Source organism: Heloderma suspectum, chromosome 2, assembly GCF_057233095.1.
Source record: "Heloderma suspectum isolate Gila_16-S chromosome 2, 16-S_ref, whole genome shotgun sequence".
NCBI classification, from domain to species: domain Eukaryota; kingdom Metazoa; phylum Chordata; class Lepidosauria; order Squamata; family Helodermatidae; genus Heloderma; species Heloderma suspectum.
The window spans coordinates 131,029,620-131,057,010 of record NC_139459.1 but is presented as its reverse complement, the minus strand read 5'-3'; the positions used below and the strand labels follow the sequence as shown (position 1 = coordinate 131,057,010).

Here is a 27,391-nt window from a genome sequence, read left to right as displayed (position 1 = left end):
GGAGACAATCCTGGAAGGCCCATATTTTGATATGTTTAGGATAGACTAGCTAGCTTTGTTATTTTGCTTGCAGGGGTGCACAAAGGCTCACAGCGTTCCTGGATGTTTGGCTCATTATACTCTTGCTTGTAATTTCTAGTACAACCTACCACCTCTCCCCTTCCTTCCCAGTTGTTCCTTTCCCTTCAAAAAACATTTCCCCAGCTTTCAGTTGGTGTGGTGCGTTCTGCATAACTTCAGTGCTAACTCCAGTGCCTATTGATCAGGGTGGAAGGCTACTGGGTTATTGTGGGGATTTGTGGCCAGGTTTGGCCTGACCTACCTTGCAGGGTTATTGAGACTAGTCTCAACCATCCTTCACAGTCGCTCTCTAGTTTTATTGCAATTAATGTCTCTTTTCTTTTGCTTCTATTTCTAGCGGATTGCTTAACATATTAATTGTATCTTACTGGTATTCACTGGTGCTGTGCATTTCTTTGCCCCAAATCACAGACAAAGCCCAACTTATTTCAATGGGACATACTTCAAGTATGCTTAGGACTGCAGTACAAAAGATGTAAGTTGCGGGGTGGGGTGGACAAAAACTAAGTAGGTTTTGCCGTATCCCTAACCGCCCCCCCCCCCCAACCATCCACAAATACTCAGGAGTAAAAGAAGGAAAAACAGAGGTAAATCCAGGCTGTAGCTTTTAAGAGCTTCCTAAGTATGGGCTGCAAGAGTTCTGGCCTCATTTTGAAATGAGCCTTTCCCTGCACCTCATTGGCTAAGTTGCCTAGATGCTATGAAGTGATCATGTGGAAGAATACTCTAACTGTTGAGGAGCTAAAACTGTCAGCAAAAAGGGTGGAAGAGACAGGCTGCAAGCTCTTGATGTGAAACGAAGCAGACAAGCAAGAGGGTATTAGTCCATTTCCCTTCAGAAATATCGCCAAGTTTCCTATGTCCCTGCAAAGGTGTCAGAGCCTAATTCTCACATAGGGCAGATAGGGCTGTAAACCTGTGTCTGGACTGTACTACTTCAAAGTGCAGATGACAGCTGCATGGCTGAATGCTTCTCCACACACACACAAAATGCAGAAAACCAGAATGTCAGGGAAAAGGTTGGGGTAGAACCCTTCTTCCTCCCATCTAGTTCTCTATGTGGAGGGACTCGGGGAGGGGGTTATGGTGGAAGATACAGTCATGACAGCCCACCGGCAGTCTAATGTGGTACAGCTCAGGCACATGTTTACCTCCTCATTTATTGCTTGCAAGAACTTAGTCCTCTCCATCAAGTGGTATAACTTTAGACGATGCAACCTGCAGCACTGAACATTTATTTATTAGTTTTCAGGTTGCTGTTCCACTTACTGGCCATGGCTCCCCAACTGGTTTACAATTAAAAAATTCAAACACAAGAAACAAGACTAAAAATAATTTTAACAATCAGTCACAACATGACAGTCATTAAAAGCTCCAGCACAAGCCAGTCAAATAGGCACCAGAAGCTGGATCCATATTTAGTCAGAGCAGACCCACTGATGTCAATTATCAGTTCTATGTATGACTAAATCTATACCTAGATTAATAATGAGAGCCAGTGTGGTGTAGTGGTTAGAGGGTTGGACTGGGACTTGGGAGACCCGGGTTCTAGTCCCCACTCAGCCATGAAGCTCACTGGGTGACTTTGGGCCAGTCACTGACTCTCAGCCTAAGATACCTCTCAGGGTTGTTGTGAGGATAAAATGGAGAGAACCATGTAAGCCACCTTCGGTTCCTTGCAAGAAGAAAAAAGGTGGGATATAAAAGTAATTATAATAACTTGATCCAAGAACTAATGTGCCTATCGAAGACCCTTGTAACTAAGCCTGAGAATTAGGCAGCCTGGCAGGTTTCCCTGGATAAGAAGCCCCTCTGAGAAGGCCCTCAGCCTAGACTTACCTCCCATACTTTAGACAAGCTAATTCCCCCCAAAGGTCTTAAGGCACACAGGAGAATATATGAGAGGAAGCACTCCTTCAAATCACCAAACTTTTTGTTGTTGTTGTTTATTCGGTCAGTCGCTTCCGACTCTTCGTGACTTCATGGACCAGCCCACGCCAGAGCTTCCTGTCGGCCGTCGCCACCCCCAGCTCCCCCAAGGTCGAGTCCATCACCGAAACCCACACTTTGAACTCAGCCCCAAAACGAATTGGAAACCAATGCAGGTGCTTAAGGAGAAGTGAAATGTGATCCCTACGGCTGGCACCATTCAACAGCCGGGTGCTGCTTACAAGTTCAGCTATAAACACAGCAGCCTTTGCAGTATGACTTGCATTATGAGAAGTAAGAGACTGCACATTTGTTCACTTTCTCCTTTGGCCGTCCGAAATAAATGGACTAGAATCAAACACAACGTCACGAATTCATTTTAATCAGGAGTTTGTTTTTCAGGGGCTTGGGTGCGGGTGGGGGGAAGCCCATGACAGACAGAAAAACAAGAGCCAAACAAACATGTCTTTAATTAAAGTGAAAGAGAATGACAGCGAAATGAAATAAATACCTCTCTGCAGCTTCCAAAAGGAAATTGCTGGCGAAGGTAGACAACAAGAAGATGGAGCAGGCACACAGATCAGTGAGGAAAATTAAGAACTCGGTCACAAAAATTTGCTTCTGAACAGGATCCAAGTTCAACAGAAAATCTGGCCTGAAAACGTTCAGCTAGTAAAACTCACTATTGATGTGACCCTCATAACATTTCAACCACAAGTACAAAACCAAAACTGCAGTGCTTTGAGTGAAAACTGTATTCCCTTTCTTTTTTTAACATAATTCGCTCGTATACTAGAATACACTTTAGCATCTCCGCAGTTCTCTCCTCTCTAGGCTGATTTTAACAAGCTCCAAACCCTAAAAAATATTTATTCAGCTCTAGCTTGGTAAAAGAATTGTTCTTTGGAAAGGGGGGTGGGGCGGGGAGACAGACAGAAGACAATAACTAATATGTCACAGTACATTCCAATGCTTGGTATCTCAGTCAAAAGTTGTGTTAGTAGTTAAAACGTTTTAACAATGAAGTGTACATATGTCTCCCCTTAAGAATATTTCAGAGTCAGAGGGAACCACAGAAACATTTGTTAACTGGCATTTCCTATTATCTCAGTGCTTCTCCAGACTTAACAACGAACTAGAGAACAACTTTTCTCCAAATAAGAGCTTGATGTTTTTAAAAGATGAAACATCATCAAGGGCTTACAGTGAAACTATCTGATCCCAGTGCACTGTATCTTTTGTCTGTTTCAAGCACAAAATCTCAGGGTCAGAAATTATGTCTGCAGACTCCAAGGGCGTCTCTCCACCTCCAGTTTATTGCACATTCATGACTGGCCACTCACTGAATTGTTTGGGTCCATTACATGACGTTGTCATCGTCTAGTCATTATTCCACCATTTCCGCCCACCTATCCCGTGTTTTCCTCAAAATGTGGTACTTTTCCAAATATGCGCAAATGGAGCACAATGACCTCCCCATGTATTTCTCCCCCAGCGTGAATGAACCACTGTGTGTTGGTGGCTGTGAGCGGCTGTTTGGGGTTGTTGGCAGTGCAGTCACGATGGCGAAGGCAATGATAATGGGCTGTGGGGCGTGTCGCCTTCTCTTGCCTGCACCACTTTGGGTCCTTGCCATTTTCAGCCTGCGGCGTTCTGAACAAGGCGACATGTCAGCAGAGCAGCAGGTCAGCAGAGCAGCAGAGCGGCAAGGTGGCAGGTCGGCAGAGCAGCATGCCAGCCTTCTGACCTGCCAGGATGCCCCCCTGCTGTGCATTCCCAGCAAGTAAACAGCTTGCAGAGATTGTCAAAAACACCGAATGGGGAGGCAGGGAGATCGGGGGGGGACTGTCTGCGTATCAGTCCCCATCTACCAGTAAAGCGCAATGGGGGGGAAACGGACAGGAACCAAGGAGGAGCTGCTGCTACACCCCACGTGCATGTAATGCTTTTTGCGGAAAGGTGGCAATGCCTCTGAGCAGCATTACTACCCCCGTGAGAAGGAAAGAAACTAAAAATAACATGACGAGGACAGCCATCTAAACAGAGCGACCCAGTCCTGCAATGATGCTGGATGGGGAAAGAACCAGCATTGATGTGGAATTCTCCGCCTGTGTGATGCAGCCCCAAGGCTACAGGGATTTGGAGGAAATATTGTGAATTACGCGGAACCATACCATTGAACTTTCTAATTTGATTCTAGTTCATGTTCACCTGTTTATCCACTTCAGGCCAGTAAAAGTTTTGCAACTGTTTTGGCACATCTGAAGAAGTTCAGTTCCAATTCACATGGGGAAATTTAAAAACAGTTTTCTCTGCTATGCTGACTAGCATGTTACGTGTTATTAATGCTAGATGGTGCTCCGACCTCAGAAGGGGGAAGTGGAGATCCCGCCCCCCTCCCCACACAGCCAGTGCAGAAAGAACCACGCCACTGCCCTCCGGGGTCAGGAAAGAGGTGGGTGGGGAGGGCAGGAGACTAGAGAGGCAAGGATACAAGCTATCTTGAAGCTCCTTCCCTTGCCCACTGAAGCACCTCCACCCATCTAGCAAACTAGGCAGGGCGAGGAGGCAAAGATGTTCTTCTAATGGGCAATCTTTAGTTAGAAAAAGAAATGATCATATGCTGGCCTTCAGGCAAAAAAAAAAGGGAAAGGAAGCTTTCGAACTACAGATGTATAGAAAATTGCCATGAGAATTTTTTATGAGCCTACCTGGGTGACCTTTTGTTCCCATTTTATGCCCACTAGCTGTCTGAGCCCTAAAAATTTGCCTAGTTCTCAAAATTATTCAGTTCTTGGTGTACTAATGCTTCCTTCTGGAAAATTCTGGGCACTTGATTAACAAGTGTGATCTTGCTCACTGTTTTTTCATGTGTGCACACAGAGGCAAACAGAAATCCCTATTTTGAAATAAAATACATTATGTATGCTGTCTTGTTTGTGTAAATTCATTTCTACTTAACATCCCATGCAGCTTAATCAGGGCATGCCACAAATAAAGACTAAGCTATCTGTTAAATAAGCAATGGATCAGGTACCATTTTCTAAAACAGTAAAGTGCTATATATTTAAGAAATGATATAGTTAAAAGTATTTCCTCCTGTATGTTATAATGGCTCTATCCAGTTGTAAATTAATTGGCATAACCATAACCACTACAAAATAGTTGTAAGAATCTGTCGACACATGTTTATACCTGATTTGCACACCGGTACTGGAATCCTTCTTAATCCAGGATCACACATACAGCTGTGCCTGAGTTGAATGTATGCACATAAGCCCAATTCAGGTGTTATGCCTGAATAGGATACAGTAACATGGATGAGACCGGTAGGTGTACACACACCCCAACCCCAATGTCCCTGACCTCTTTTTATGTAAGTAAAAGCCTCCACACAACCAGGAACCCTGTTTTATCAGGGTTCCCAGTTGCACAAAGGACTCGACCCACATTCATGAGAATGCAGGCACAAGTCCCCTGCAGACTTCCCTGCTGAACTAAGGGAGGCCAGGGACTTAGAGGGCAGGGCTGGTGCTCATGAGAACATGGGGGTGAGGCCAGTACATACAACCTCATGACTTTTACATGTGTACCTGTAGCCTATTCAGACGTAATGTCTGAACAGGGCTATAGTTGTATGAACTGATGGGCATCTTGACTTTATGAAACCATGCGAAGTGTAGCCCCCTGAATGATGTCTGGTGCACAACCATCTTTGGCCCTGAACAGCTGTTGTAGGAGATTCTGAGGAGATTTTTGTGAGGAAATTCTGAGGGAGGATGCCAGGTCTGAGAGAGTAAAGAGACTAGGGAGACCACAAGAAGAGTGAACAAAAAACACCGAACTAGAGAAGACAGTGGAGAAGAAAACTGCAACCAAACACCCTCACATCGCATTAATTCAGCGGCAGCTTCACAGCCATTGTATGAACAGAATGAGGCCTACAGCTGCTTTCAAACCCAGGGCTGGGTAGCAGCAGACTGATCTGAGATCAGAGACTCTAATCACCACTATTGGATAACTGATTTATTGGACTCCATCCCCTCTATTTTTGTTTTGTTTAGAGACTTACCTCATATAATTATTGGAATTGTTCCTGTTGGTTCCTTCCCTCTTTCCCCCTCCTTATTAAATAACTTCTTGCCAGCAAGTATCGTTAACTTTCATTAGCATTTTTATTCAGTTGTCAAAGTTTCATAGCAATGATAAAAACCTACACAACTGCTCTTACATTTTTAATGATTTAGGTACAACTAGTAACTTTTCCAGGGAGCATAATCCTATGCAAGCCCCACTAAACACACTAGGATGCATCTCTGTATAGAGTAGCACCAGTACTTTTATGAGCAATTGCTTGAATTAAGAAAAAAAATTGCTCAAGATCCAAAAATGCCTTATTTCTACTCATGCCTGTTAATTAAGAAGATTGCATACTACAGCAGCAATGCAAGAGTTACAGTATTCTCTCACACGTTCTTCCAGGTGAAGGAATACCCATATCATCCAGAAACTGCTGTACACTGCATTACATTTGAATAATTGTACACAAGTACACAGATTGTACATGCATTGAATATAATGTGTGAACACCCGTTATGTCAGGGGTCCCCAATCTTTTTGGATCAGTGGGTACATTTGGAATTTTGAGAGAGTGCTCTCACAAAATGGCTGCCATGGTGGGCCTGACCAGTCACAAAACACCCAGGGCAGTATCCAATGCTAGTCCTACTTAGATTAAGCCCATTCACTTCCATGCGTCTAGTTTGTGTAGGAGTACCACTGGATACTACCCCCATTTCCCAGAAGCCAGCACTTCTCTTTGTAGCATTCCAACTGCCCAGTTTAATAATTATAATAATATCAAAATCAGAAGAGGCAGGGAGCCTGGCAGGCACCAAGTGACATGTCCACAGGGGCATGGGTGCCCACTGGCACCATACTGGAAACCCAAGCCTTAGGGTGCATCTGTAAACATGTCCACCCTGTTGCAGGATGAACCACCCCATAAAACAGTACAACTGTTTTAAAGAAAAACAGTACTGTGAAGAGCAAATCAATGGTCAAACCTGGTAACACAGTATAAACAGCAGTGATGAGTCAAGGCCACCTGTGTTTGTAACATGGCACCAAACCATAACACAGAATAAAGACACACACACGGTTCTCGGTAAACCTGCTCCAGTATGAACACAGCCTTCAAGCCAATGCAGACTTTATACTTTGAATGTAGGTTACACAAAAAAACACCCGGCGTTTAATTGGAAAGATACACACACAGAGATGTCAACTGGGACTGGCTTGTGCATATTTAAAAGGGTGAATTGGTTTATTTATAAAGATTTGTCTAAGGCAACGAACCTTAGATAACAAGACAGTGAGTAAGATAAAAAAAATAACCCAATTACACTATGACAAGCACAATAAAAATAACAGAAACAGTGCAGAGTAAATAGAAAATAATTTGACATAAATACAGATCAGTAAAACAACCAAGTACAAGCAGTTAAAAACCAGGTAAATAAACATTTCAATCAAGTGGCATAAGGCAGACAGACAATGATGTAGCTTGCTGGGGTTCCCATTAAATTCTTTGGAGTGACAACTGGAAAACAATTGAGCCCTCATATCTGTGAATATTGAAGGAAACCCCAGCCATTTCAGGGCATACGCTACATTTACCATTGACTATGCCATATGTGTATTTTGCTGTTTAAAACTTGGGTACTTCTTTTCCCTGAGTTCAAAAAGCAAAGGTTTAACTGGCTGTAAACCACTGAGAGGAGACACGACAATAAAATCTGGCCACAACAGCACATTCTAGCTGGCTGATATTTATTTCTGTTCTTTCAAGCTGTACAGCCAGGCAGAGATACAGCCACTGTTTCTGGAAATGGTTGTCTCTTGCAACTGCCAAGCCCACTAAGCAGTCTCGGAACACAGCAAACACAACAGCTGAAGTCAGGGAAGAACAGCCCAGCTAACAAGCAAAGGGCTGGATGCACCCAATCTCAGCTGATCTCGGAAGCTAAGCAGGGTCAGCCCTGGTTAGTACTTGGATGGGAGACCGTCAGGGAATCAGGCTTCCTGCACTGAGCAAGGGGTTGGACTCGATGGTCTTGTAGGCCCCTTCCAACCCACTTAGGGTTGTGTGTTTTTTTTAAAACCAGTCTCTTCATCTACCTCTACACAGAGTGAATGTTCACCTGAAGCAGTGATTTTAAGGTGATGTACCTGGTTCTTCCTCTCCCCATGGTCATTTAATGCTCACAACAACCCTGCGAGGTAGGTTAGGCTGAGAAAGACAGAGTGAGAGAGAATGAGTGATTGTAAAATGGCCTAAAATCACCCAGTTACCTTCACTGCTGAACAGGGATCCAAACCTCTGTTGCCCCAATCCTAGTCTGACACTCTAACCTAGCTTTACCCAACCTGGCACCCTTCAAATGTTCTGGTCTTCAACTCCCATCAGCCCCAGCCAGCACAGACAATGGTAAGGAATGATGGGAGTTGCTGTCCAAAACATCTGGAGAGCACCATGTTGGGGAAGGGTGCTCCAACCACTACGGCACACCGGCTCCCCCATTCTCTGCTACTCTTCCTTATGCTTGGAATTCTCTCTCAGAACACTTATATGGCGTCACCTTTCTTAGGAGCTTTCACCAACTGAAATGTAACTGCACTGGTTCTCATTTGTCCCGAGTTATTCTCCCTTCTCCCACCATACCCTGCCTTTGTGGTCTCCCCTACTGACAAAATGCAGAGTATTAAGTGCCTTGCCGTGCTTGCTTACGAAACTCTCGTGAAGTGCCATGTTCATGGACGGTGCTGTTCAAATCAGGGGCTGGGCAGCATGAGGGCTACAGGCCACAGGCCCTGTCCTGCTATGCTGCTGAAATGAAAACCAGCCAAATTTGCCTTTTTAAAGCTTCCATTGTGGTCTGCTGCCAAATTACGGTGGCAAACCACCAGATCTTCCTGTGGCGGCGCAGCAGAGTCGGGCATGCGGCCCACAGAGAGGCCCAGGGGGTCAGACGTGGCCTCCAGACCCCCCAGACATTGCTCACCCCTGGTTCAAATAATTGTTGTTGTTGTTCAGTCGTTCAGTCGTGTCCGACTCTTCGTGACCCCATGGACCATAGCACGCCAGGCCTTCCTGTCCTGCGCTCTCTCCCGGAGCGTGCTCAAGTTCATATTCATTGCATCCGTGATGCTATCTAGCCATCTCATCCTCTGCCGTCCCCTTCTCCTTTTGCCTTCAGTCTTTCCCAGCATCAGGGTCTTTTCCAGAGAGTTTTCTCTTCGCATTAGGTGGCCAAAATATTTGAGCTTCAGCTTCAGGATCTGTCCTTCCAATGAGCACTCAGGGTTGATTTCCTTTAGGATTGACTGATCTGACCTCCTTGCAGTCCAGGGGACTCGTAAGAGTCTTCTCCGGCACCACAGTTCGAAAGCATCAATTCTTCGGCGCTCAGCCTTCCTTATACTCCAGCTCTCACAGCCATACATTACTACTGGGAAAACCATAGCTTTGATTAGACAGACCTTTGTCGGCAAGGTGATGTCTCTGCTTCTTACTATGCTGTCTAGGTTTGCCATAGCTTTCCTCCCAAGGAGCAAGCGTCTTTTAATTTCATGGCTACAGTCACCGTCTGCGGTGATCTTGGAGCCCAAGAAAGTAAAATCTGTCACTGCTTCCATTTCTTCCCCTTCTATATGCCAGGAAGTGATAGGGCCAGATGCCATGATCTTCGTTTTTTTAATGTTGAGTTTCAAACCAGCTTTTGCACTCTCCTCTTTCACCCTCAACAAGAGGCTCTTGAGATCCTCTTCGCTTTCTGCCATTAGGGTGGTATCGTCTGCATATCGGAGGTTGTTGATAATTCTCCCAGCAATCTTAATTCCGATCTCCGATTCATCCAACCCGGCATTTCTCATGATGTACTCTGCATATAAGTTAAATAAGCAGGGTGACAATATGCAGCCTTGTCGTACTCCTTTCCCAATTTGGAGCCAATCGGTTGTTCCATGTCTGGTTCTTACTGTTGCTTCTTGACCCTCGTACAGGTTTCTCAGGAGACAGGTAAGGTGGTCTGGTACTCCCATCACTTTAAGAATGTGCCACAGTTTGTTGTGATCCACACAATCAAAGGCTTTAGCATAGTCAATGAAGCAGAAATAGACTTTTTCTGGAATTCTCTTGCTTCAAATAATAAATAATAATAATTCTTGCCAGGGTGTTTGTGGGTGCATCTGGCATATGGTGCAATCCCATCTCCCCACACATAAAGAAGCACAGCTTGAACTTGCATTTTATGTTAAATCTGACTCTCCGAAAGCCTTTCTCCTACAACCTAAACTTGGCATCCCATACAATTGTGCTAGTCTGATGTAATACTGGGGCTCTCCTAACTGCAATTAAGAACTTGGAGGGGGTGGCCAAATCACACATTCCCTCCTGAGCCCCTGCTCATCCTGGAGCAAATTTTCCATTCCCAACTTAACCAAATTAACACTGACATTAACCACACAATCAAGACTAACCACGTTCCTTGCTTAACCAGGGCTTGCTATTCAGCTTCAAACCCTGATTAAGAATCCTGGTTAAGTGGGGAACCTGGTTAGCTTTAGTAACAGTTTATTTACATCAGTGCCAACACATCCTTTTTAATGGGGTGGGGGGGAGATTTGTACCACTACCATAGAGGAAGGGCTGCGGCAAGGGAGCATGTGGAGAGTGAGCACTCTCACTCCCAATTACTTAACTAAGAACATTAAGACAGTTCAGTTTTACGTAACGAAGCAGTTAGAAGAACTGCGATGTCGCATCTGCACCACCTCATACATATGTATTAAATTATCTCACAGTTGCTCCGTCTCTCACACACAAACACATAGATTAAACTATATGGCATCCTGTCTCATATAGCTCTTTCCCACTCTACACCTACGCTGCATCTACATCATTATGCCTTTTTATCACGAACTCACTACAGTATACAGTTTCTCTTGGGTACGCACACTTCCATTTCTCTCACAAGACTGCTCTCTCTCTCACCATTTCACATACAGGATCCCCTTTTTTCTCCTAGTGTATTGTTCAATATAAACTCAAATCTTTCACACCATTAGCTGCAGTAGAACCTTGTCCTTAGATTTTGAACCCTGCTCTAGTCTCCAAAAAAAGAAGAAAACTTGTTTGCTGTGTATGAATATAACTCATGCATAGATTTCGGTGCCATGCTTCTTTGCATGCTGCTATACATTAATATACTGTGATTAAAAATGTGAACACTGTTTTGGGAAAATGCACCTGGCTGGTGACGTCCACATCTGTACCCATAAACCTTCAGTACCTGCACATTAAGCATATGGATCTTGCCATCTTATGCTAGCCTCCACATAACTATTAAACTTAAGAAAATCAGTAAGGCTGCAAGCATACAAAGGCAACATTTGCTTATCTCTACGGATTTTAGGTGGTGGTGTTTTTTAAAATGTCATGAGATTGTGGAGCATTCAAATCCTACCTACACATATTATAAGCTGTGGGGGTTTTGCCACAACCGTATGTGTGTTACGCTTGCTAGGCATATGCTGCCGGTGGCATATGGTTCGGGATAACTTCCTGAAGTACTAGCTGTACTCATCTTGAAACCACTGAAGATTCTACTGTTCTAATAAGAGCTAATTTTGAGAGAACAGAAATTAGGCAGAGAGGATTGGTTTGGACTTGTAGAATGACAGAAGAAGGCACAATAGGGGCATCATTTCAGATTTTGGTAAGGGAAGCACTGTTGGATATTTTCAAGAACAGATTACAAAAGACAGACAGACAGACAGAGATCCTAATTTATATATTTAAAATCATTTCTACCTTGCCTTTCTGCCTCAATATGAGGAACAAAGTGTGTCTCATAAAAACTCTAAAACAATCCAAAGTACAAAAATAATCAAATATAAAAAAAAAGAACACAAAGTATACCAATACTGCAGCAGATATCAAAGACAGGCCAAGAACAAGACAGGGGCAAAAAGCAGTGCTCTATATGAGTATATGTTGTGGTTACTCTGTTTACACCTCATAATACCTACAACAACATTAATACTAATTAAATAGGCACACACACATACACACCCCTGTATTGTAAGCAAAGAGATGTGTGCCCTCTCCAACCCAAGCTCCTATTTGGCCTGAGAAGGAAATTCCTATTGGTGCCAATGGAGTTTCCCTCCTAAGTCAGCCGGGGGCAACGTTTATCAGTTCCGCAGCATAGGAGAAAAGGCTTAGGAACGCCCTCCCCACACACCATCCTTATCACCCCGCTCCCACTCCTACTCGCTGTTTCCATTTAAATGATGATGATGATGATGATGATGCAACTTCAAGCACCAGGTCTAGTTTGGCCCAAAGTGCTGCTATTAACCTTTAAAGTTCTTAATGACATGGGATCAGATTGTCTTAAGGCAGGCTTGCCCAACCTGGTGCCCTCCAGATGTGTGGGACTACAACTCCCACAATCCCTAGCATCTGGGAATTATGGGAGTTGCAGCATCTGGAGGGCATCAGGCTGGGGAAGGCTGCTTTAAGGTCCACCTTTGCCCCTATAAATCTGCCCACGTTTTATGATCAGCACTGCTCTCTCGCCTGCAAATTGACATATGGCTGGTATGCATCGGAGGCAGGGCTTTCTCACTGGCGGTGATAATAAATCGTCAGGAGACTTCTTAATCAGCAGGTATGGCGGCCCTAAGAAAAGACTGCATAGCCATCCATCCATTACATATAGTTTAAATCTAATAACCCCGGCACTAGGAGTTGTTGGGCTGGATGTATTACTTTTGCATCTTGCCCTCACTCCAAGAGCCTCGGGTGGCGCAGAGTGGTAGGCAGCAGTATTGCAACTCTCCCCACGACCTGAGTTCAATCCCAGCAGAAGCTGGGTCCCAGGTAGCCAGCTCAGGTCGACTCAGCCTACCATCCTTCCGAGGTTGGTAAAATGAGTACCCAGCTTGCTGGGGGAAAGGTAGTCACAACTGGGGAAGGCAATGGCAAACCACCTCGCTATAGTCTGCCATGAAAACGCCAGTGAAAGTGGCATCCCTCTAGGGGTCAGTAATGACCCGGTGCTTGCACAGGAGGAACCTTTCCTTTCCTCACTCCAAGGAACTCAGAGCAATGTATATCAGCCCTCCAGACACTCTCCCCTCCCGAGATTGGCCAGACTCAAAGCATCTAATTTTTACAGTTGCCCCTGGATGGCACAGCAGAAGGGAAGCATACTTTAGTCTCATCCATCAGCCGGGACACTAAAAGCTGCTAGACTGTGTGGGCTGAGGGGTTTTGTGTGTCGGCGTATTATTGCAGTGTATTAAGCCACCTTGAAGACCATTCAATCAAAAGGTAGGACACAAATCTTACAAATATATAAATGTAGCTGTTATCAGGCACCTTCACTCCTAAACAACTTTAGGAAAGGCTCCTCCTCCTCATTTCCAAACACCATGAGGGATGGGAGTACGACCACTGAAGCTTGGGTCCTTAGTTTTATAGCTTCGCACTATAAAGCTCAGACACTATATTATCTGAGCTGGGAGTGGGAGGCACTGCATTGCAGTGGTTTCGCTCCTACTTAGATGGTCAGCTCCAGAAGGTGGTGCTTGGGGGATATTGCTCGGCCCCATGGATTCCACAGAGGTCAGTTTGGTCCCCCATGCTATTTAACATTTACATGAAACTGTTGAGTGCAGTCATCCAGAGTTTTGGAGTGCACTGTCATCAGTATGCTGATGACACGCAGCTCTATTTCTCGTTTTTATCTTCTTCAGGTGAGGCTGTGGATGTGCTAAGTCAGTGCCTGGCTGTGACAATGGACTGGATGAGGGCTAATAAACTGAAACTCAATCCAGACAAGCCTGAGATGCTGTTCGTGGGTGGTTCTTCTGGTGAGATGGAGGGTGCTCAACCTGTTCTGGATGGGGTTGCACTCCCTCTGAAGGAGCAGGTTCATAGCTTGGGGGTTCTCCTTGAGCCATCTTTGTCACTTGAGGCTCAGGTGGCCTCAGTGGAACAGAGCGTCTTCTACCAACTTTGGTTGGTGGCCCAGCTATGCCCCTGTCTGGACAGGGATAACCTTGGCTTCAGTTGTCTATGCCTGGTAATCTCCAAGTTAGATTACAACAATGCACTCTATGTGGGGATGCCTTTGAAGATGGTTCAGAAGCTGCAGCTCGTGCAAAATGCAGCAGCCAGATTGATAACAGGGACTAGAAGGTCCAAACATGTAAGACTGACTCTGGCCTGCTTACATTGGCTGCCTGTATGTTTCTGAGCCCAATTCAAGGTGCTGGTTTTAACCTATAAAGCTTTACATGGCTTGGGACCACAATACCTGACGGAGCGCCTCTCCCAACACAAACCTACCTGTACACTACTCTCAACATCTAAGGTCCTCCTCTGGCTGCCTACTCTGAGGGAAGCTCGGAAAACAGCAGCAAGGGAGAGGGCCTTCTCGATAGTGTCTCCCCAATTATGGAATGGTTTCCTCAATGAGGCCCACCTGGCGCCAACGTTGTTATCTTTTTGGCGCCAGGTTAAGACCTTTCTGTTCTCCCAGGCATTTCCCAGGCATTTGGCAACATATAAGTTTTAATCAATCCTGGATTGTCTTATGGTTATGGTTGTTTGCTTGAGATTGCTTGTCTGAAGTTGTCTTAAATATATGTTGTCTTGTGTATATTGTCTGTGTGTTTTTAATGTAAATGGCTTTTCATCTCTGTATACTATATTTTTAATGTTTTTAATCTTTGCAAACCGCCCAGAGAACTTTGGCTATTGGGCAGTATAGAAATATAATAAATAAATAAATAAATCCACCACCACTGCCACCTACTACTAACCTTAGGAAAGATAGCAGACTATACATGTCTTACAGATGTAACTGGATGTAGTGGGAAATTCCAAAATGGAATATGAGAGAGAGAGAGAGAGAGAGAGAGAGAGAGAGAGGTGGGGGCGGGAGATATGAGTCAGAGATACAATCCATTCTATACTTCCTGTTTTATTATTAATTACAGGTGGTGGGTGTCTCTAGTCCCACCAGAGATAAGATAGCTCAACACAATACTTCGCTATTGCTACAGTGGCACAGTGGCACCTAGCGGACCCATCAGATACTACGGGAAGTATACAGGAAATATTGAAGGTTTGGGAAAAGCAGGCTTTAGACAGAAGAATACCACAAGCTGAGGGGTATTCTGTGGGCCACTTCCCATATCAGTTTTGGAAAGCCCTGATTCACACACCTGCATCACTGAAGCTCTGTGGAGAATGCTACTTATGAGAGACAATACATACGTCTATTTTCCAGTGACAGCAAATCATCTGCAGACAGGCTTCGAGGGAGCAGAAGAGCATCCCTGCTGGATCAAACCAAAGGCCTTTCTAGTTCAGCATCCTGTTTCCCACAGTGGCTGACCAGATGCATCTTGGGAAGTCCACAAGCATGACATGAGTGCAATTGCCCTCTCCTGCTGTTGTTCCCCAACAACTGGTATTCAGAGGCATGCTGCCCCTGATCCTGTAGGCAGCATATAGGCATCAGGACTACTAGCCATTGTCAGCCTATATCCTCCATGAATTTCTCTAATCCCCCTTTAAAGCCATCTAAGTTACCACATCTTGTGCAGCGAATTCCATAAGTTAACTATGTGCTTATGATCTCCACACAACACTGAACCTTCTTGTGACATCTTTAGGCATTTAATGAAGAACGGGGGCTTTCTATGATGGCATCAGAGAGGTTCAGCAATCTCAGAGAAACATGGTACAAGCTGAGACAAGCCAGGTCTGGCCACCTTCTCATGGTTGTAATTGCAGCGTAACTCCTTTCCCATGCCACAAATGTAATGTGATAAGTCCAAGGGTGTAGTGGTACATGCATGCAGAACTGCAGGAGCTCATCGTGGCAATCTCCATAGCCACACCCCAAAGAAGAGCTATCTGTCTGTGTGGATACACCCCCCACAAAGACCAGCAGTGCACAGCATCATACCAAATGTATTAGGATCGGCTGACAGTCGCTGAACAGTGAGCTAGCAAAGGGCAGTGTAGTGGCTAGCATGTTGGATTTTGGCTGGAGAGACCTGAGACTGCATGAGAAAGGGAAAGGGAGGGAAGGACACAACAACATGTCCCAAACAGCATAAGACCACCAGCTCAAGCTTTTCCAGGAGTTTCTTTTCGCCCGCACCAGGGAGAAACATTATATCTTCAAGTCAACAAACCAGTTCTAGCACTTTTTATCTCCACCATGAGCCGGTCTTTTGTAAAGCTAATGTCTTATGCCCATTGAAGGCCAATCCACCCTCAAATACTTCGCATTATAAGAAATTCTTGCAACATTATATAGTTGCTGGGAAAATCAATTTCCCCCCAGCTAAGCTCAGAGGGAAGCCTGAAGGGAGTGGCTTATGATGTCATCATCCCCACCAGTCAAAAAGCCCTGGTGCTTTGACCCTGACAGCCCGGTTCCACTGCACCACTGAAGAAGACACAGGCAGTGCATGAGAAACCAATGTTCCAGCTCCTCCCTGTGCCCCAGTTTCACTAGCTTGGGGATGGAGCTCCCATGGGGGCTCCTCTTCCACAGCCCAGAGCTGCATGACTGCAGCCATTCCCATGCCACAAAGATCACATGAGAAGAGGGCTAGTTTCCTGCTATGCAGGGTACATGCATCCACCTGAAACTCTGATCAGGTTGAGATTTGTCCCCTTTACGTAACACCTGAAAACAGCCCCCCACACACACACCGCCCCATTCACAGGAGACTACCCAGATTAACCCAAGCACCAGCAGAGGCTGTGCAGGGCTTGGTGGAAGAAGAAGCTGCATGATTTCACATATGCCACACCCTTCTCACTGCCTATGTTTTGGCAATGCCCAATATTTGCCTCTTTGGGGGAGGGGGTCATTATACAGATAAACCTTGTATTGGAACACTCTTTAATATTTACAGAAGTCCATGTCCTTTTAAATTATCTACCTGCTTCCTGGAAGTTAACGCACAGTCAGTGCAAATGGATTCTCTGCACCCTTTGGACAGCTAGAAGGCTGATATTACAACATTGGAAGGATAAACACTCACCTGCTATAAGGCAATGGATTGAAGACCGCTTTCAACATCTGAATGGGTGGTATATAGATGCCACCTGTGAATGGATACTTATTTGGATATTTGGTTTGCTTTTGTTGAAGGTTATCTATAATTATTAGAAAGCTGCATATTCATATATACACATTCACACATTTCATATGCATTTATTGACTCAATCGATCTCTCGCGGTGTATTTAAGCAGCCCACTTAGTGTAATAAAGGCAGCTTCCTCTTCATTTCTTTCTCCCAGATGTATATCTTTCCGATAGCACGTTGTACTTTTTACATTATTTAAATTTATGTAGCTACATTTTTTTTCTTTTCCTCTTTTTTAAATTTTGTTTTGTATTACTGAAAATTTACAATAGAAATTAAATTTTAAAAAACACTTCTCATCGCCTTTCAGAAGACAGTCAGGGCACATCCAAAAATAAAGGCAATTGTTGTTTTTTAGAAATGAGATACAACAGCCAGAGAGCCAATGGGACACAACATCTTCACCTCACGTTCGCTGAGGTAGGAAAGGCTAGCTGAAACGGGTATTTCATCTTCATTTCAGTTGCCCGGGCACTCCGGTGGGAGGGAGGGGGATATTGGCCAATGTATTTGGAGCAGCTGGGGGACAAGACCATGTCTGGGATGCAGTCTTTAAAAAAAGTACAACCTGCTAATGGAAAGATATACATCTGGGAGAGGGAAATGAAGAGGAAGCTGCCTTTATTACACTAAGTGGGCTGCTTAAATACACCGCGAGAGATCGATTGAGTCAATAAGAGCCTGTAATTAGAGAGTCTGAGGCCATTCCATGCACCTCTCCAAGACAGTGTTATAAATGAGCTGATTTGTCAACGTCAACCAAAGCTTGTTCTGTCACAAACAACCAGAGCCAATATCTTTAAAAACACAACGCTTGAAGGATTCCCACATCCTCATCTAGGCCACAAGCCAAGTGAGATGCAGCTCCAAGCTAGGAAGCCAGGGAGAGAAGGAGGAAACCAAGTGAGTAAGCTTTGTTGGAGACTGAGCTTTCTGTTCCCCCCTCCCCCGCCCCCAATATCTCTGCTGGAAATTATTTTGGGTCTGCTGAGGACTGGCAGCAGATATTTAACACACACACACACACCACAGGGCACCAGCCTAAAGAAAAAGCACTGGCTGAAATACTTATAAAACTGAATGGAGAAATAAATGCCTCAAGCAAGACGTATTCCCCATTTAGCCTTGGTGTGGCCACAAGCATTTGCAGGTTAAGAAGTGTTTGGAGGATTTTTGTTTGGGGGAAAGAAAGATGACTAATAGGTAGGCTGACCATACGTACCGTTTTAAACGGGACAGTACTGTTTTTTTCATATTTCCTGACCGTCCTGTCGTTTTAATATAAATGTCAGTTTTGACCTGTTTTTAATTTTTGTAAAAAAAACTGAACGCGTTTATCATAAGGCTCTATGCTAATCAAAGTGTGCAGCAAGACTACTAGTGTGACGAAAGAGGAAGTTCCGTTTACTGTATCCAGCCAGGGCCATGCTTCTTGAGCTAGCGACGATCAGACGACGCCCCTTGCTTGTCTGCAGTGGCGGGGAATTCAAGAGGCGGTTGCTAAGCCCCATTCAGCGTGTGGGAGCCAGGAGGGTGAGTCTTACTGTTATTTCTACCATCATTCCGCCCACAGAGATTCTTTCTGCCCTACATTCAGTTTGATTCGGACTTTTCAGACTCATATTTCGGTTCAACAGGCTGTTAGCTATTTTTTATTACAGCGGAACTCTCCAGTGGGACATTAGCATATACCGGCTTGTGATAACAGTCGGGGTGTTCATTCCTTTTTTTTTTTCTTTTTGGTGTATGTTTATGATTTTTTGCAGTCTGGCCACTGCAGTCCTGCATTAGAGTATCCAGTGTGGTATGCCATACAGATTTGTTTACTGCTCATGTGATATTTTATAAGTATTTTATATATGTATATATACGAGTGGTTTTTTTGTGTGTATATGCAATAAATTAGTGATATTCATTTGCGCCCCTTTCCATGTTCTTTTGCAGTGAGTTTAGGTTGTTTTGTAGGTCCCTTATAGCCTGAGATACCACAAAGGGAGCTGCAGTTGTTTTGTTATATTGTGTAGTACACAATAGGAAGTACAGCACCTCTCGAGATAATATTTTCTGTTATGAACGTTATGTGGTCAAAAGAGAAATCTAGATCAAGTGTTGAGACAATGAGGGCTATGTTAGTTGTAAAACAAAATTGTGTCATGGAGTGTGAGAAGTTTTACGATAAGGTGTTGAAAGACCGAAATTTGCTGCGTAAGATTACTTCATCGGATAAATATTCATGGTGCGATCATGGTGAAATACAGTCCCCTCTATGTCTACCTAAATTTTTGTATGAGTTCTGTCACTGAATAATAATTGTTAGCTCAATACGTTCATGTAATAGAACTTTTGTTATCGTCTGACTTTTTCATGAATATGGAATATTACATAACCCCGTCCCGTTTTTGTCATCCCAATATCCCGTTTTTGTCTCAAGGAAATATGGTCAGCCTACTAATAGGGAACATGACAGAGATCTATAAAATTAAGAGGAGCGTGCAGAGAGGGAAATACTAAAAGTCAGAGATCTGAATGGCAGTAGACTTGGGATGGACAAAGAAAGAGTAATACTTTTTAAACAGTGGGTAACTTGTAGAATTCACTACCTCTAGATATGGCGATAGCCGCTAGCTTAGATGGTTTTAAAAAGGATTAAATAAACTCACAGAGCAGCCTTTCCCAATCTCAGGTCCCCAGATTACAACCCCTATGCTGGCTGGGGATCATGGGGTCTGCAGGCCAACATCTGGACACACATGGTTAGGAATGGCTGTCACAGAAGATAGATCTATCAGTAGCTAGTCACCATGACAGCTAAGTGGGACTTCCATGTACAAAGGCAGTATACCTCAAAGTACCAGATGCTGAGGACAAGCATTAGGGATGGGCCCTTATGCCTGCTTCTGGATGGCCACTCCTTGAAAAAGGAACAGATGTACATTTGGTCTGATCCAGCAAGACAGTTTTTACGTTCTTAATGAAAATTCATCCTACAGCATTTCCAATGGCTTCTGAAAAGGCCTCAATGGATCCAATATTAAGTACCACCCAAGGGTAAAATAAGCATTTGGTGGGAATCGACGGCAAAATTCCCACTGACTTTGATGGACCCTCAGTTCACATGGGGCAACAGTGAGACCCCATCCAGTGTACCGTGTGATCTGAGTGTGTACCCTAGAGCATGCCCCAGAATCCACAACAACATGCAAAGGGTTCAGAGGTGCAGTGGTTCCCTGGCAGAGAAGTCAAAGTGGAAAGGGTTCCCTCAAAATGGAACATTTGAAAGCCTTTGCTCTAAAGAACCCCAGTCCTGAACAGGGCTGGACTAGTTGTGTGTGTAGCACTTATTTCCCATCCATCCTTAGCTTCTGGTCACTCTTCTGGCATAATACTGCCCAGCCCCAGTTAATGCATAGTTTCTCAGACAGAATGACTTTATTGTCCCTTTAAACCAGTTTCTAGGCACAGTTTAGAGGACACATATTTCATCAAGGAACCCATCAAAACGGATGGCAAAATCATTGTACGTCTCCCATTGTCTTCAGACAATATCTCTGCGTGCAGCAAAAAGTCATTTTTTTTATTTCTTCCATTGCAAACCAAATGCACAACTAGCACCTCCCACACAAGCAAATCAAACAAAAGAAAGGGAAACATTCCTATTAGTCCGGACAATGGAAAATGTTTGGCAGCTCAAACCCAGACTTCACCAACTATTCAGATTCAGCTACTAGAACAAATTGGGTGAATACACACATACACGCACAGCACACAAGAGGAGAAAAGCAGTAAATGTGTACCATACAGCACATCCTGATCTCAAATTATATCTTCCATTCAAATGTAAAAGCCCAAAGGCAGCTTTTTCCCAAGCGCTCTGAAAAACCATAAATACTCAACTCAACAGCCAGTTTTATCTGTCTGGTAAAAAGCCCGCCTGGCTTTGCAGCTTCACTTATTACAAAAGGCAGTCACTCGGTCCAATCCAGCTAGGGCAATTCGTGTGCAGCTCTGCCTGGACGTCCCCTATTAGGATTGAGAGCCATGCACACAAATCATGGCCATATGATTCCTAACTGCACCCAGCTTCCAGTGCTGCACAGGGGACCACAGCTGCAGCCCTGATCAAGAAGGTTGGCACCAAATCCAGATTCCTCTCATCTAGTCTTCTTGAGTGACAAGTAGGTGCATGAATCCAAGGCAGGGATGGGCAACTGCAGGAGGTCCTGGGTCCATCCCCCCCTGGACCCCCATCCCTCAGAACCCTACCTCCCCACTGGGAAGGGGAGAAATAGAAAAAAAATAATCACCAGTTTGCTGGCAAAATTCAGCAGCAAATCACTGCAAAGTGCTCAGTAGTGCTAAAAGGGCTAAATTCAGCTTGCTAACAAGCTAAATTTGACCCTCTTAGTGCTCTGTAATGGCTGCAGAGGAAGCTTGACAGGATGCTAAATTTGTCCCTTTTAACACTATGGAGCCTCTACAAAGCACCATTTTGTTTCTTAAATATAAAATAAAATTGGGGCATGTCAGGAGGCAGCAGGGGCTACACTGGGGCATGGCGAGAGCAGCCTGTTGTGCAACCCTAAGGCATGCGCAGCTACCTGCATGCACAGCTAAGTCCAGGAACCCTGTATTGCACACTTTTGCATTAATTTTCTTAAAACAGAAATAATGAAAAAACAGAGCCATGATCCTTCAAAGATGCATGGATGGTCTAACACTACGACAGTGTTTGCCAAAGGTTTGATACATGAGACACAGATTTTCTGACTTGAAATTGGGGGCACACTATTCATTCTTATACTCCAGAAAGATACAAATATCCTGTCTGGATCAGCTCCCAAAACACAGGCAGGCCTCCTGCTTGCAACTGTGGGAGAGCACAATTCACATGGCCTGCTGGCATCCTGCCCTCCTCTTTGCTCAATGAGTCTGGGCTCAAGGATGTGTAAGGACTGGGCCCCACATCTCTGCAGAAGCACCCAGAGAAGGCGTGGGAATGGATTCGGAGTTAGATGAGAAAAAGGGCGATGTGCAAGGGGGTGGCATACCACGGCCATAGGAGGTGGAGACTGTGACAGAGAGGAGTTTTTCCAGATGCTGGCTAGTCAGATGGATCAAAGCCAGGCAGAAACTTCTCCATCCACCATGGGGGAGAACTTGGGGGTGACGGACCCGAAGATCAGACATCAAGGGAGGAGGGAGGAGCAACTTCTGGAAGTGAGGAGGACTAAAAGGTTGGCTGCTCAAAAGAGGTCCCTAGGAGAAGACTCTCCCTGAGGGCAGAACAGCCACTCAGGTTTCCTACTGTGCCCATTTCATCACAATGTCCTAGCATCGTGCATTCAACAATTAGTATCGTGCAAAGCTGACTAGAGAACTTAGCTCTGTGTTGCTGGATGCTGATTAGGCCTGTAACCTGAAGTTCTGTTGATCTGGCTGTGATCTGCATGATAAAAGCTACTTACTAAGAGAAGGTCTTTCTTGTGTGACTACAAGGATGCCTGTAGGCTTGGCACTCCACAGGATGGGACTGGGCTTCCTGGGCAAGGGTGTTGCTTCTGGGATTCCCCCGCACCCACAGCACAGGCTGCAGTGGAGAGCGCTGGTGCATCCTTGCTTCCTCTCCCGGTTCAATGCTACTGGCCACATATCAGCAGGTGGGGTGGGAGAGCAATACTGCATGGCACTGTCCTGCTCCAAGTGCCACAGAGTGGTGAACTCAATATGGTGGCTTTATGTGTCAAGGCACTGTTCACCCGCTCTCTGAGCATAAAGGTTGGGAATCCCTGCACTAAGTGGAGTCATGCTGGCCAGCATCCAACGCCACCCGCATGCTGGCAGGACCTACTGCCAGTGCAACGGGAAGCTAGCAGTCCCTGAAGCAAGTGGAAATGAGCAGAAACGCTCGTTTCCAGAGTGGGGCAGGTCAGCAGAGCTGCACCGGTGGGACCGACCACTAGCTTTCTGTTGTGCTACCAACAGGTCCTGCAGACGCAATGGAACAAACAGAGGCACCACAGCCATATTGGGTAGTGCCCATTACCTTCCATAATTATAGAACAGAAAATATAAAACAGGTTCTGTGTTAGGGAGATACTATGAAGATATTGCCATTCACTAAGTTGCTGTAAAGTGCACAGAGAGCTTCGGCTATGGGGCGGTGCAGAAATGAAATAAATTATTATTATTATTACAAACACGTAAGAATCCAACAAAGACAAGCAGCTTGGTCAGTCTGAGAGCATCATCCCATGACTAGCCAGAAGAGTTAGAGTCAATGCTGTGTCCCTATACTAGGGAATAATTTAGTGACTCACCTTCAAGAGTTCCCTTGGGAAATCTTGGCCGGCATTCATGCCCTGAAGGTTGGCAATGAATTCTTGACAAGACATCTTTTTGCCAATGTTCTGAAAGAAACATGACAGACACGTTAATGCGAATTATCAGAAAAGGACAAGACTGTTGTTTTTAAAAGTATTATATTAAAAAATTCTAATGGCTTTTTCCCCCTCGTAGGTTAAAAACTAACTTGTGAGCAGCAGCCCCAGGATTAGAGGCATTCTTCTCCAAGCGTGTCCACATGAAAGCAGCTATGAAATACAAATGGGCATAAACAGGCTACCCTACTAGGAACGGGGGGGAGGAGGGGAACAGTGGGTAGGCACTCCTACAAAGATAATGGTCGCGATGAATCTTAGCAATTGCACAGGCTTTTCAACCATGGCTCTCAAAAGTGATTTATGGAACTGGGTTGCATTCCAAGAACATTAAGGTCTTGCCGCAAACAAAAGCTAGAATCATTTTACCCGGAGCGAAGGCCTAAAATCGACAAGCTGAAAAGAAAGTTACATGTTTTTAGAAAAAACTCTGCCAAAAATCAGAACTTGCCTTTACAAAAAAAAGAAAAGTGCCGAACGGAAAGAATGGAAGGTTTTTAATTTACATGTATGAGGTTTCTTTTCAACTCCTCTCTCACAGCCAGTGAGAAGTACTCTTAATTGCAGTTAAGAGATTGGGAGTGGACTGAGGTCCTTCTTTCCCATTAGAGTGCATTCCCCACCCTTGCCGTTACCGCAATTAAACATATCAGCAACAGCAACCACTTTTAAAGCTAACTGGGGTTCCTCTTTAACCAAGCTAGTCCCAAAGTTAAAGTGGAAACTGTGAGCCTCCTTCACAAACATACCCCTGTAATTCAAGCACTGATCCCATGTGATTCATGGGTGTGTTAGTCTATAAACTGCTTTGGGTTCTTTAAAAAAGAAAAGAAAAAGCTGCCTACAAATGTTATAAATAAAATATAGAGACATAAAAATAAAAGGGGGGGGGGATAAAATCCTGCCACATGCTTACAGGCTGGAGAACTGAAGTATAGTTAGGAAATAGATAATGATGGTTAAATGCATTCCAAGCTATGGCTGCATTCCAAGCAATAAATGCTCAACTTACCACCTAGAAAAACAATTCAATAGAAAAGAACAAATAATATATTCATTAGAACGAGCACTCCAAAGGGAAGGAAGAGACAAAAGAGACAGGAAATGTTTTTTCATGATGTTATAATTGGAGCTATGCATTTTTCCCACTTAACCAAAACAGGGTGGCAAGAAATGAAATATAATTCAGCTTCAGAAGCCATCTAAAAATTTGAGCTCAAGTCTCCATTTATGTATCTATCCTACTTACTCCATTGCTAGCACTGGGTGTACCTGAATTATGGCAGTACCAAATCTTCTCTGATTTCAGTGGTTTGTACCCAATGTTATGCAAGCAGAGATCTGTTCATGCAGCCGGGCTTTCCTGCCCTCCATCTCCCCTTTGAAGTCCCTTGGGCTCCCTGAAAGGACCATGGGACCTTTAGGAAGGGCCTGGAATATGGCACAGGGGTTGCAGCAGGAAAGTGGAATGGCTGGAAATCAGGCGGAGGCAGCTTGCGTGAGCAACTGTAGGAGTAGCTCATTCGCCACAGCCAAATGAACAAAAAATTACTCACCTTCACAAATATTTGTGTTTTAATTCTTCTGTGCCCTTCTGTTCGCATAGCGGTGGCTGTTTCTCAGCAGCCTTTGCTTTCTTCTTCTTTGCCACCTTCATTCTCCTCAACCTCATTGCCCACATGGCTATTTAATCCTATTGGCTGTGGCACCCTGTGTGGTCTTGGTTTATAAGCACCTGTGATACCATCACATCAGAAGTACAGCATGACATCATGGACAAAAATAACATGGGTTGCCGCCGCCAACAGAATTTAATGGGAGGACAGGCAAATGAGGCAGAGGACAGCGAGGGAAAAAGAAGACGATGGAAAACTATACTGAGAAAGACAACACTGGAGAAATGGGAACATCTTTGCAATGAGTGCAGAATCTTGCTAAAAAAACCCAGAAGGCCCTTTTTGGTACTCATGAAAATAACCGTGAGATTAGCGAAGTTCAGACCTAACCTGGAGGAACAGCCCATGGAATACTGTAGCCTGGCCTCCTACCCCCTCTTTAGCCAGTCAGTCAGAGCTCAAGGAGGGCCTGTGCTTTCTGGTCAGTGGTGACATTTGGACATAAATGCAAAAGTCCAGATAGAAATTTGTACACTGATCTCATGAACCAGGAGCACTTAAGAGAACGCTATGTATACTCTGCCACCTAGTGCTCCTACCTTAACCTGACACTGCAGCAAGTCAACTGGTAAAATTACTGCTTGATACTCAAGCTACATGTAGACCATTTTTCCCCCGAAGAAGAAAGAGGAGCAACTAGCCCCTCACCTCTACCATGGTGCAAGCACTGATCCTGCACTGAACGAACAGCAACTGTACAAACCTAATGGAGCGGAGTGTCAATGCTGTAGGAAAAGTCCACTACACTTCCTTAATTGCAAAGATTTGCCACAGTTGCATGTAAGTCACCCTTGATAAATTGATTAGACCAAACCACATGCAATTTTTGGCCTAGTCAATTTCACCTCCACCCCATCCCAGGCAGGACACTGCTGAAAGGAAGAAATAGCTTTGGACGTTTTTTAAGATTTAAAACCAGTTCTTCAAAAATGGTCATGGCATGGTGAGACCGGTGTGTGCAAGTACCCAAGTATCTATCTGCTAAGTGCCAAACACAATCACAACAGAACTTACACACAACTATTGCCGCAGGACCAGTCACACTTCTCTAAATTCATTACAGCTTTTCCAGAGTACAGCTAAAACGCTACAAAATTGGTTTGACAGAGAGCGTGGCAGGATGGGGTGTTTGTGAGATCAGATGCATCTTGGGCAAGAACACCTCTATGGTATCTCTGCAAAATTACCATCTCTATGTATCCTCCTTTTGTGAATGTGTCAGGGCTGCTGGGCATTTGGGTTCCAGAGAGGAAGCATTTCTGCACTGTGAGGGTAAAGTTTTGCTTGCATGAAGCTTAAACTAGGAGCCACACACTAAGCATCAATTCCCCGCACCACCAGGGCTGCTGGCTGGAAGAGGGAACTGCCAGCACTTTAGGTCATGGAGCAGGCCAGTCCCAAACTAAGCAAGGAAGTCGGATGATCAAGGAGAGCCAACCCTAATCCACTTTTTGCCATACAGCACCCTTCCCCAACTAGATGCCCTCCAAATGTTTTGGACTACATGGCCATGCTGGCTGGGGCTGATGGAAGTTGAAGTTCAAAACACCTGGAAGACACCAGTTTGGAGAAGGTTGCCACACAGCTTTTGGAGCCTCCCACAATCCGTGAATCTTGGCAACTAAGCTGATCCTCTGCACCTGCCAAGTTGCTCCTCTGCCTGCTTGCCTGTTACTTGCCAGTGTTTATCTGCCACACTTGCTTCCTGACTTGCCCTTGATTTGTCCAGCTCACTGGGCCACAACTGTGGCTTTGGATCCTTGCCCATTCCACAAACTTTACAACTTCTCCCCCACCTCTACTTAGGTCCCCTGAAGCCTTTTTGGCTGCTAAAAGCCTGCAACGTCTTGGGCAGTGAGCACTGAAGAACAATGAACACATCGAAAGAGCATCTTGGAATCTCTAGGAAAACAGACAGTTTGCAGCATACTCACATGGCCATGGAGGTCAGTGTTGAGCAGCATTATAGCACATGTGAGGCAATGGACTCCATCTGTAGGATGAAAAACACCCCAGGC

At 44.7% G+C, this 27,391-nt stretch overlaps 1 protein-coding gene across 1 annotated transcript in view; it reads right to left on the bottom strand.

Moving 5' to 3' along the window:
- The window catches only part of LOC146352748 (PH and SEC7 domain-containing protein 3-like), a 182,203-nt gene that overhangs the window by 78,847 nt on the left and 75,965 nt on the right, over positions 1–27,391 (bottom strand). Inside the window, exons 8-9 of the mRNA XM_084834784.1 lie at positions 27,308–27,366; positions 23,578–23,667 (exon numbers count right to left, since the gene is read on the bottom strand). Of these exons, the coding sequence (XP_084690910.1) occupies positions 23,578–23,667; positions 27,308–27,366 (149 nt within the window). The remainder of the gene's footprint in view (positions 1–23,577; positions 23,668–27,307; positions 27,367–27,391) is intronic.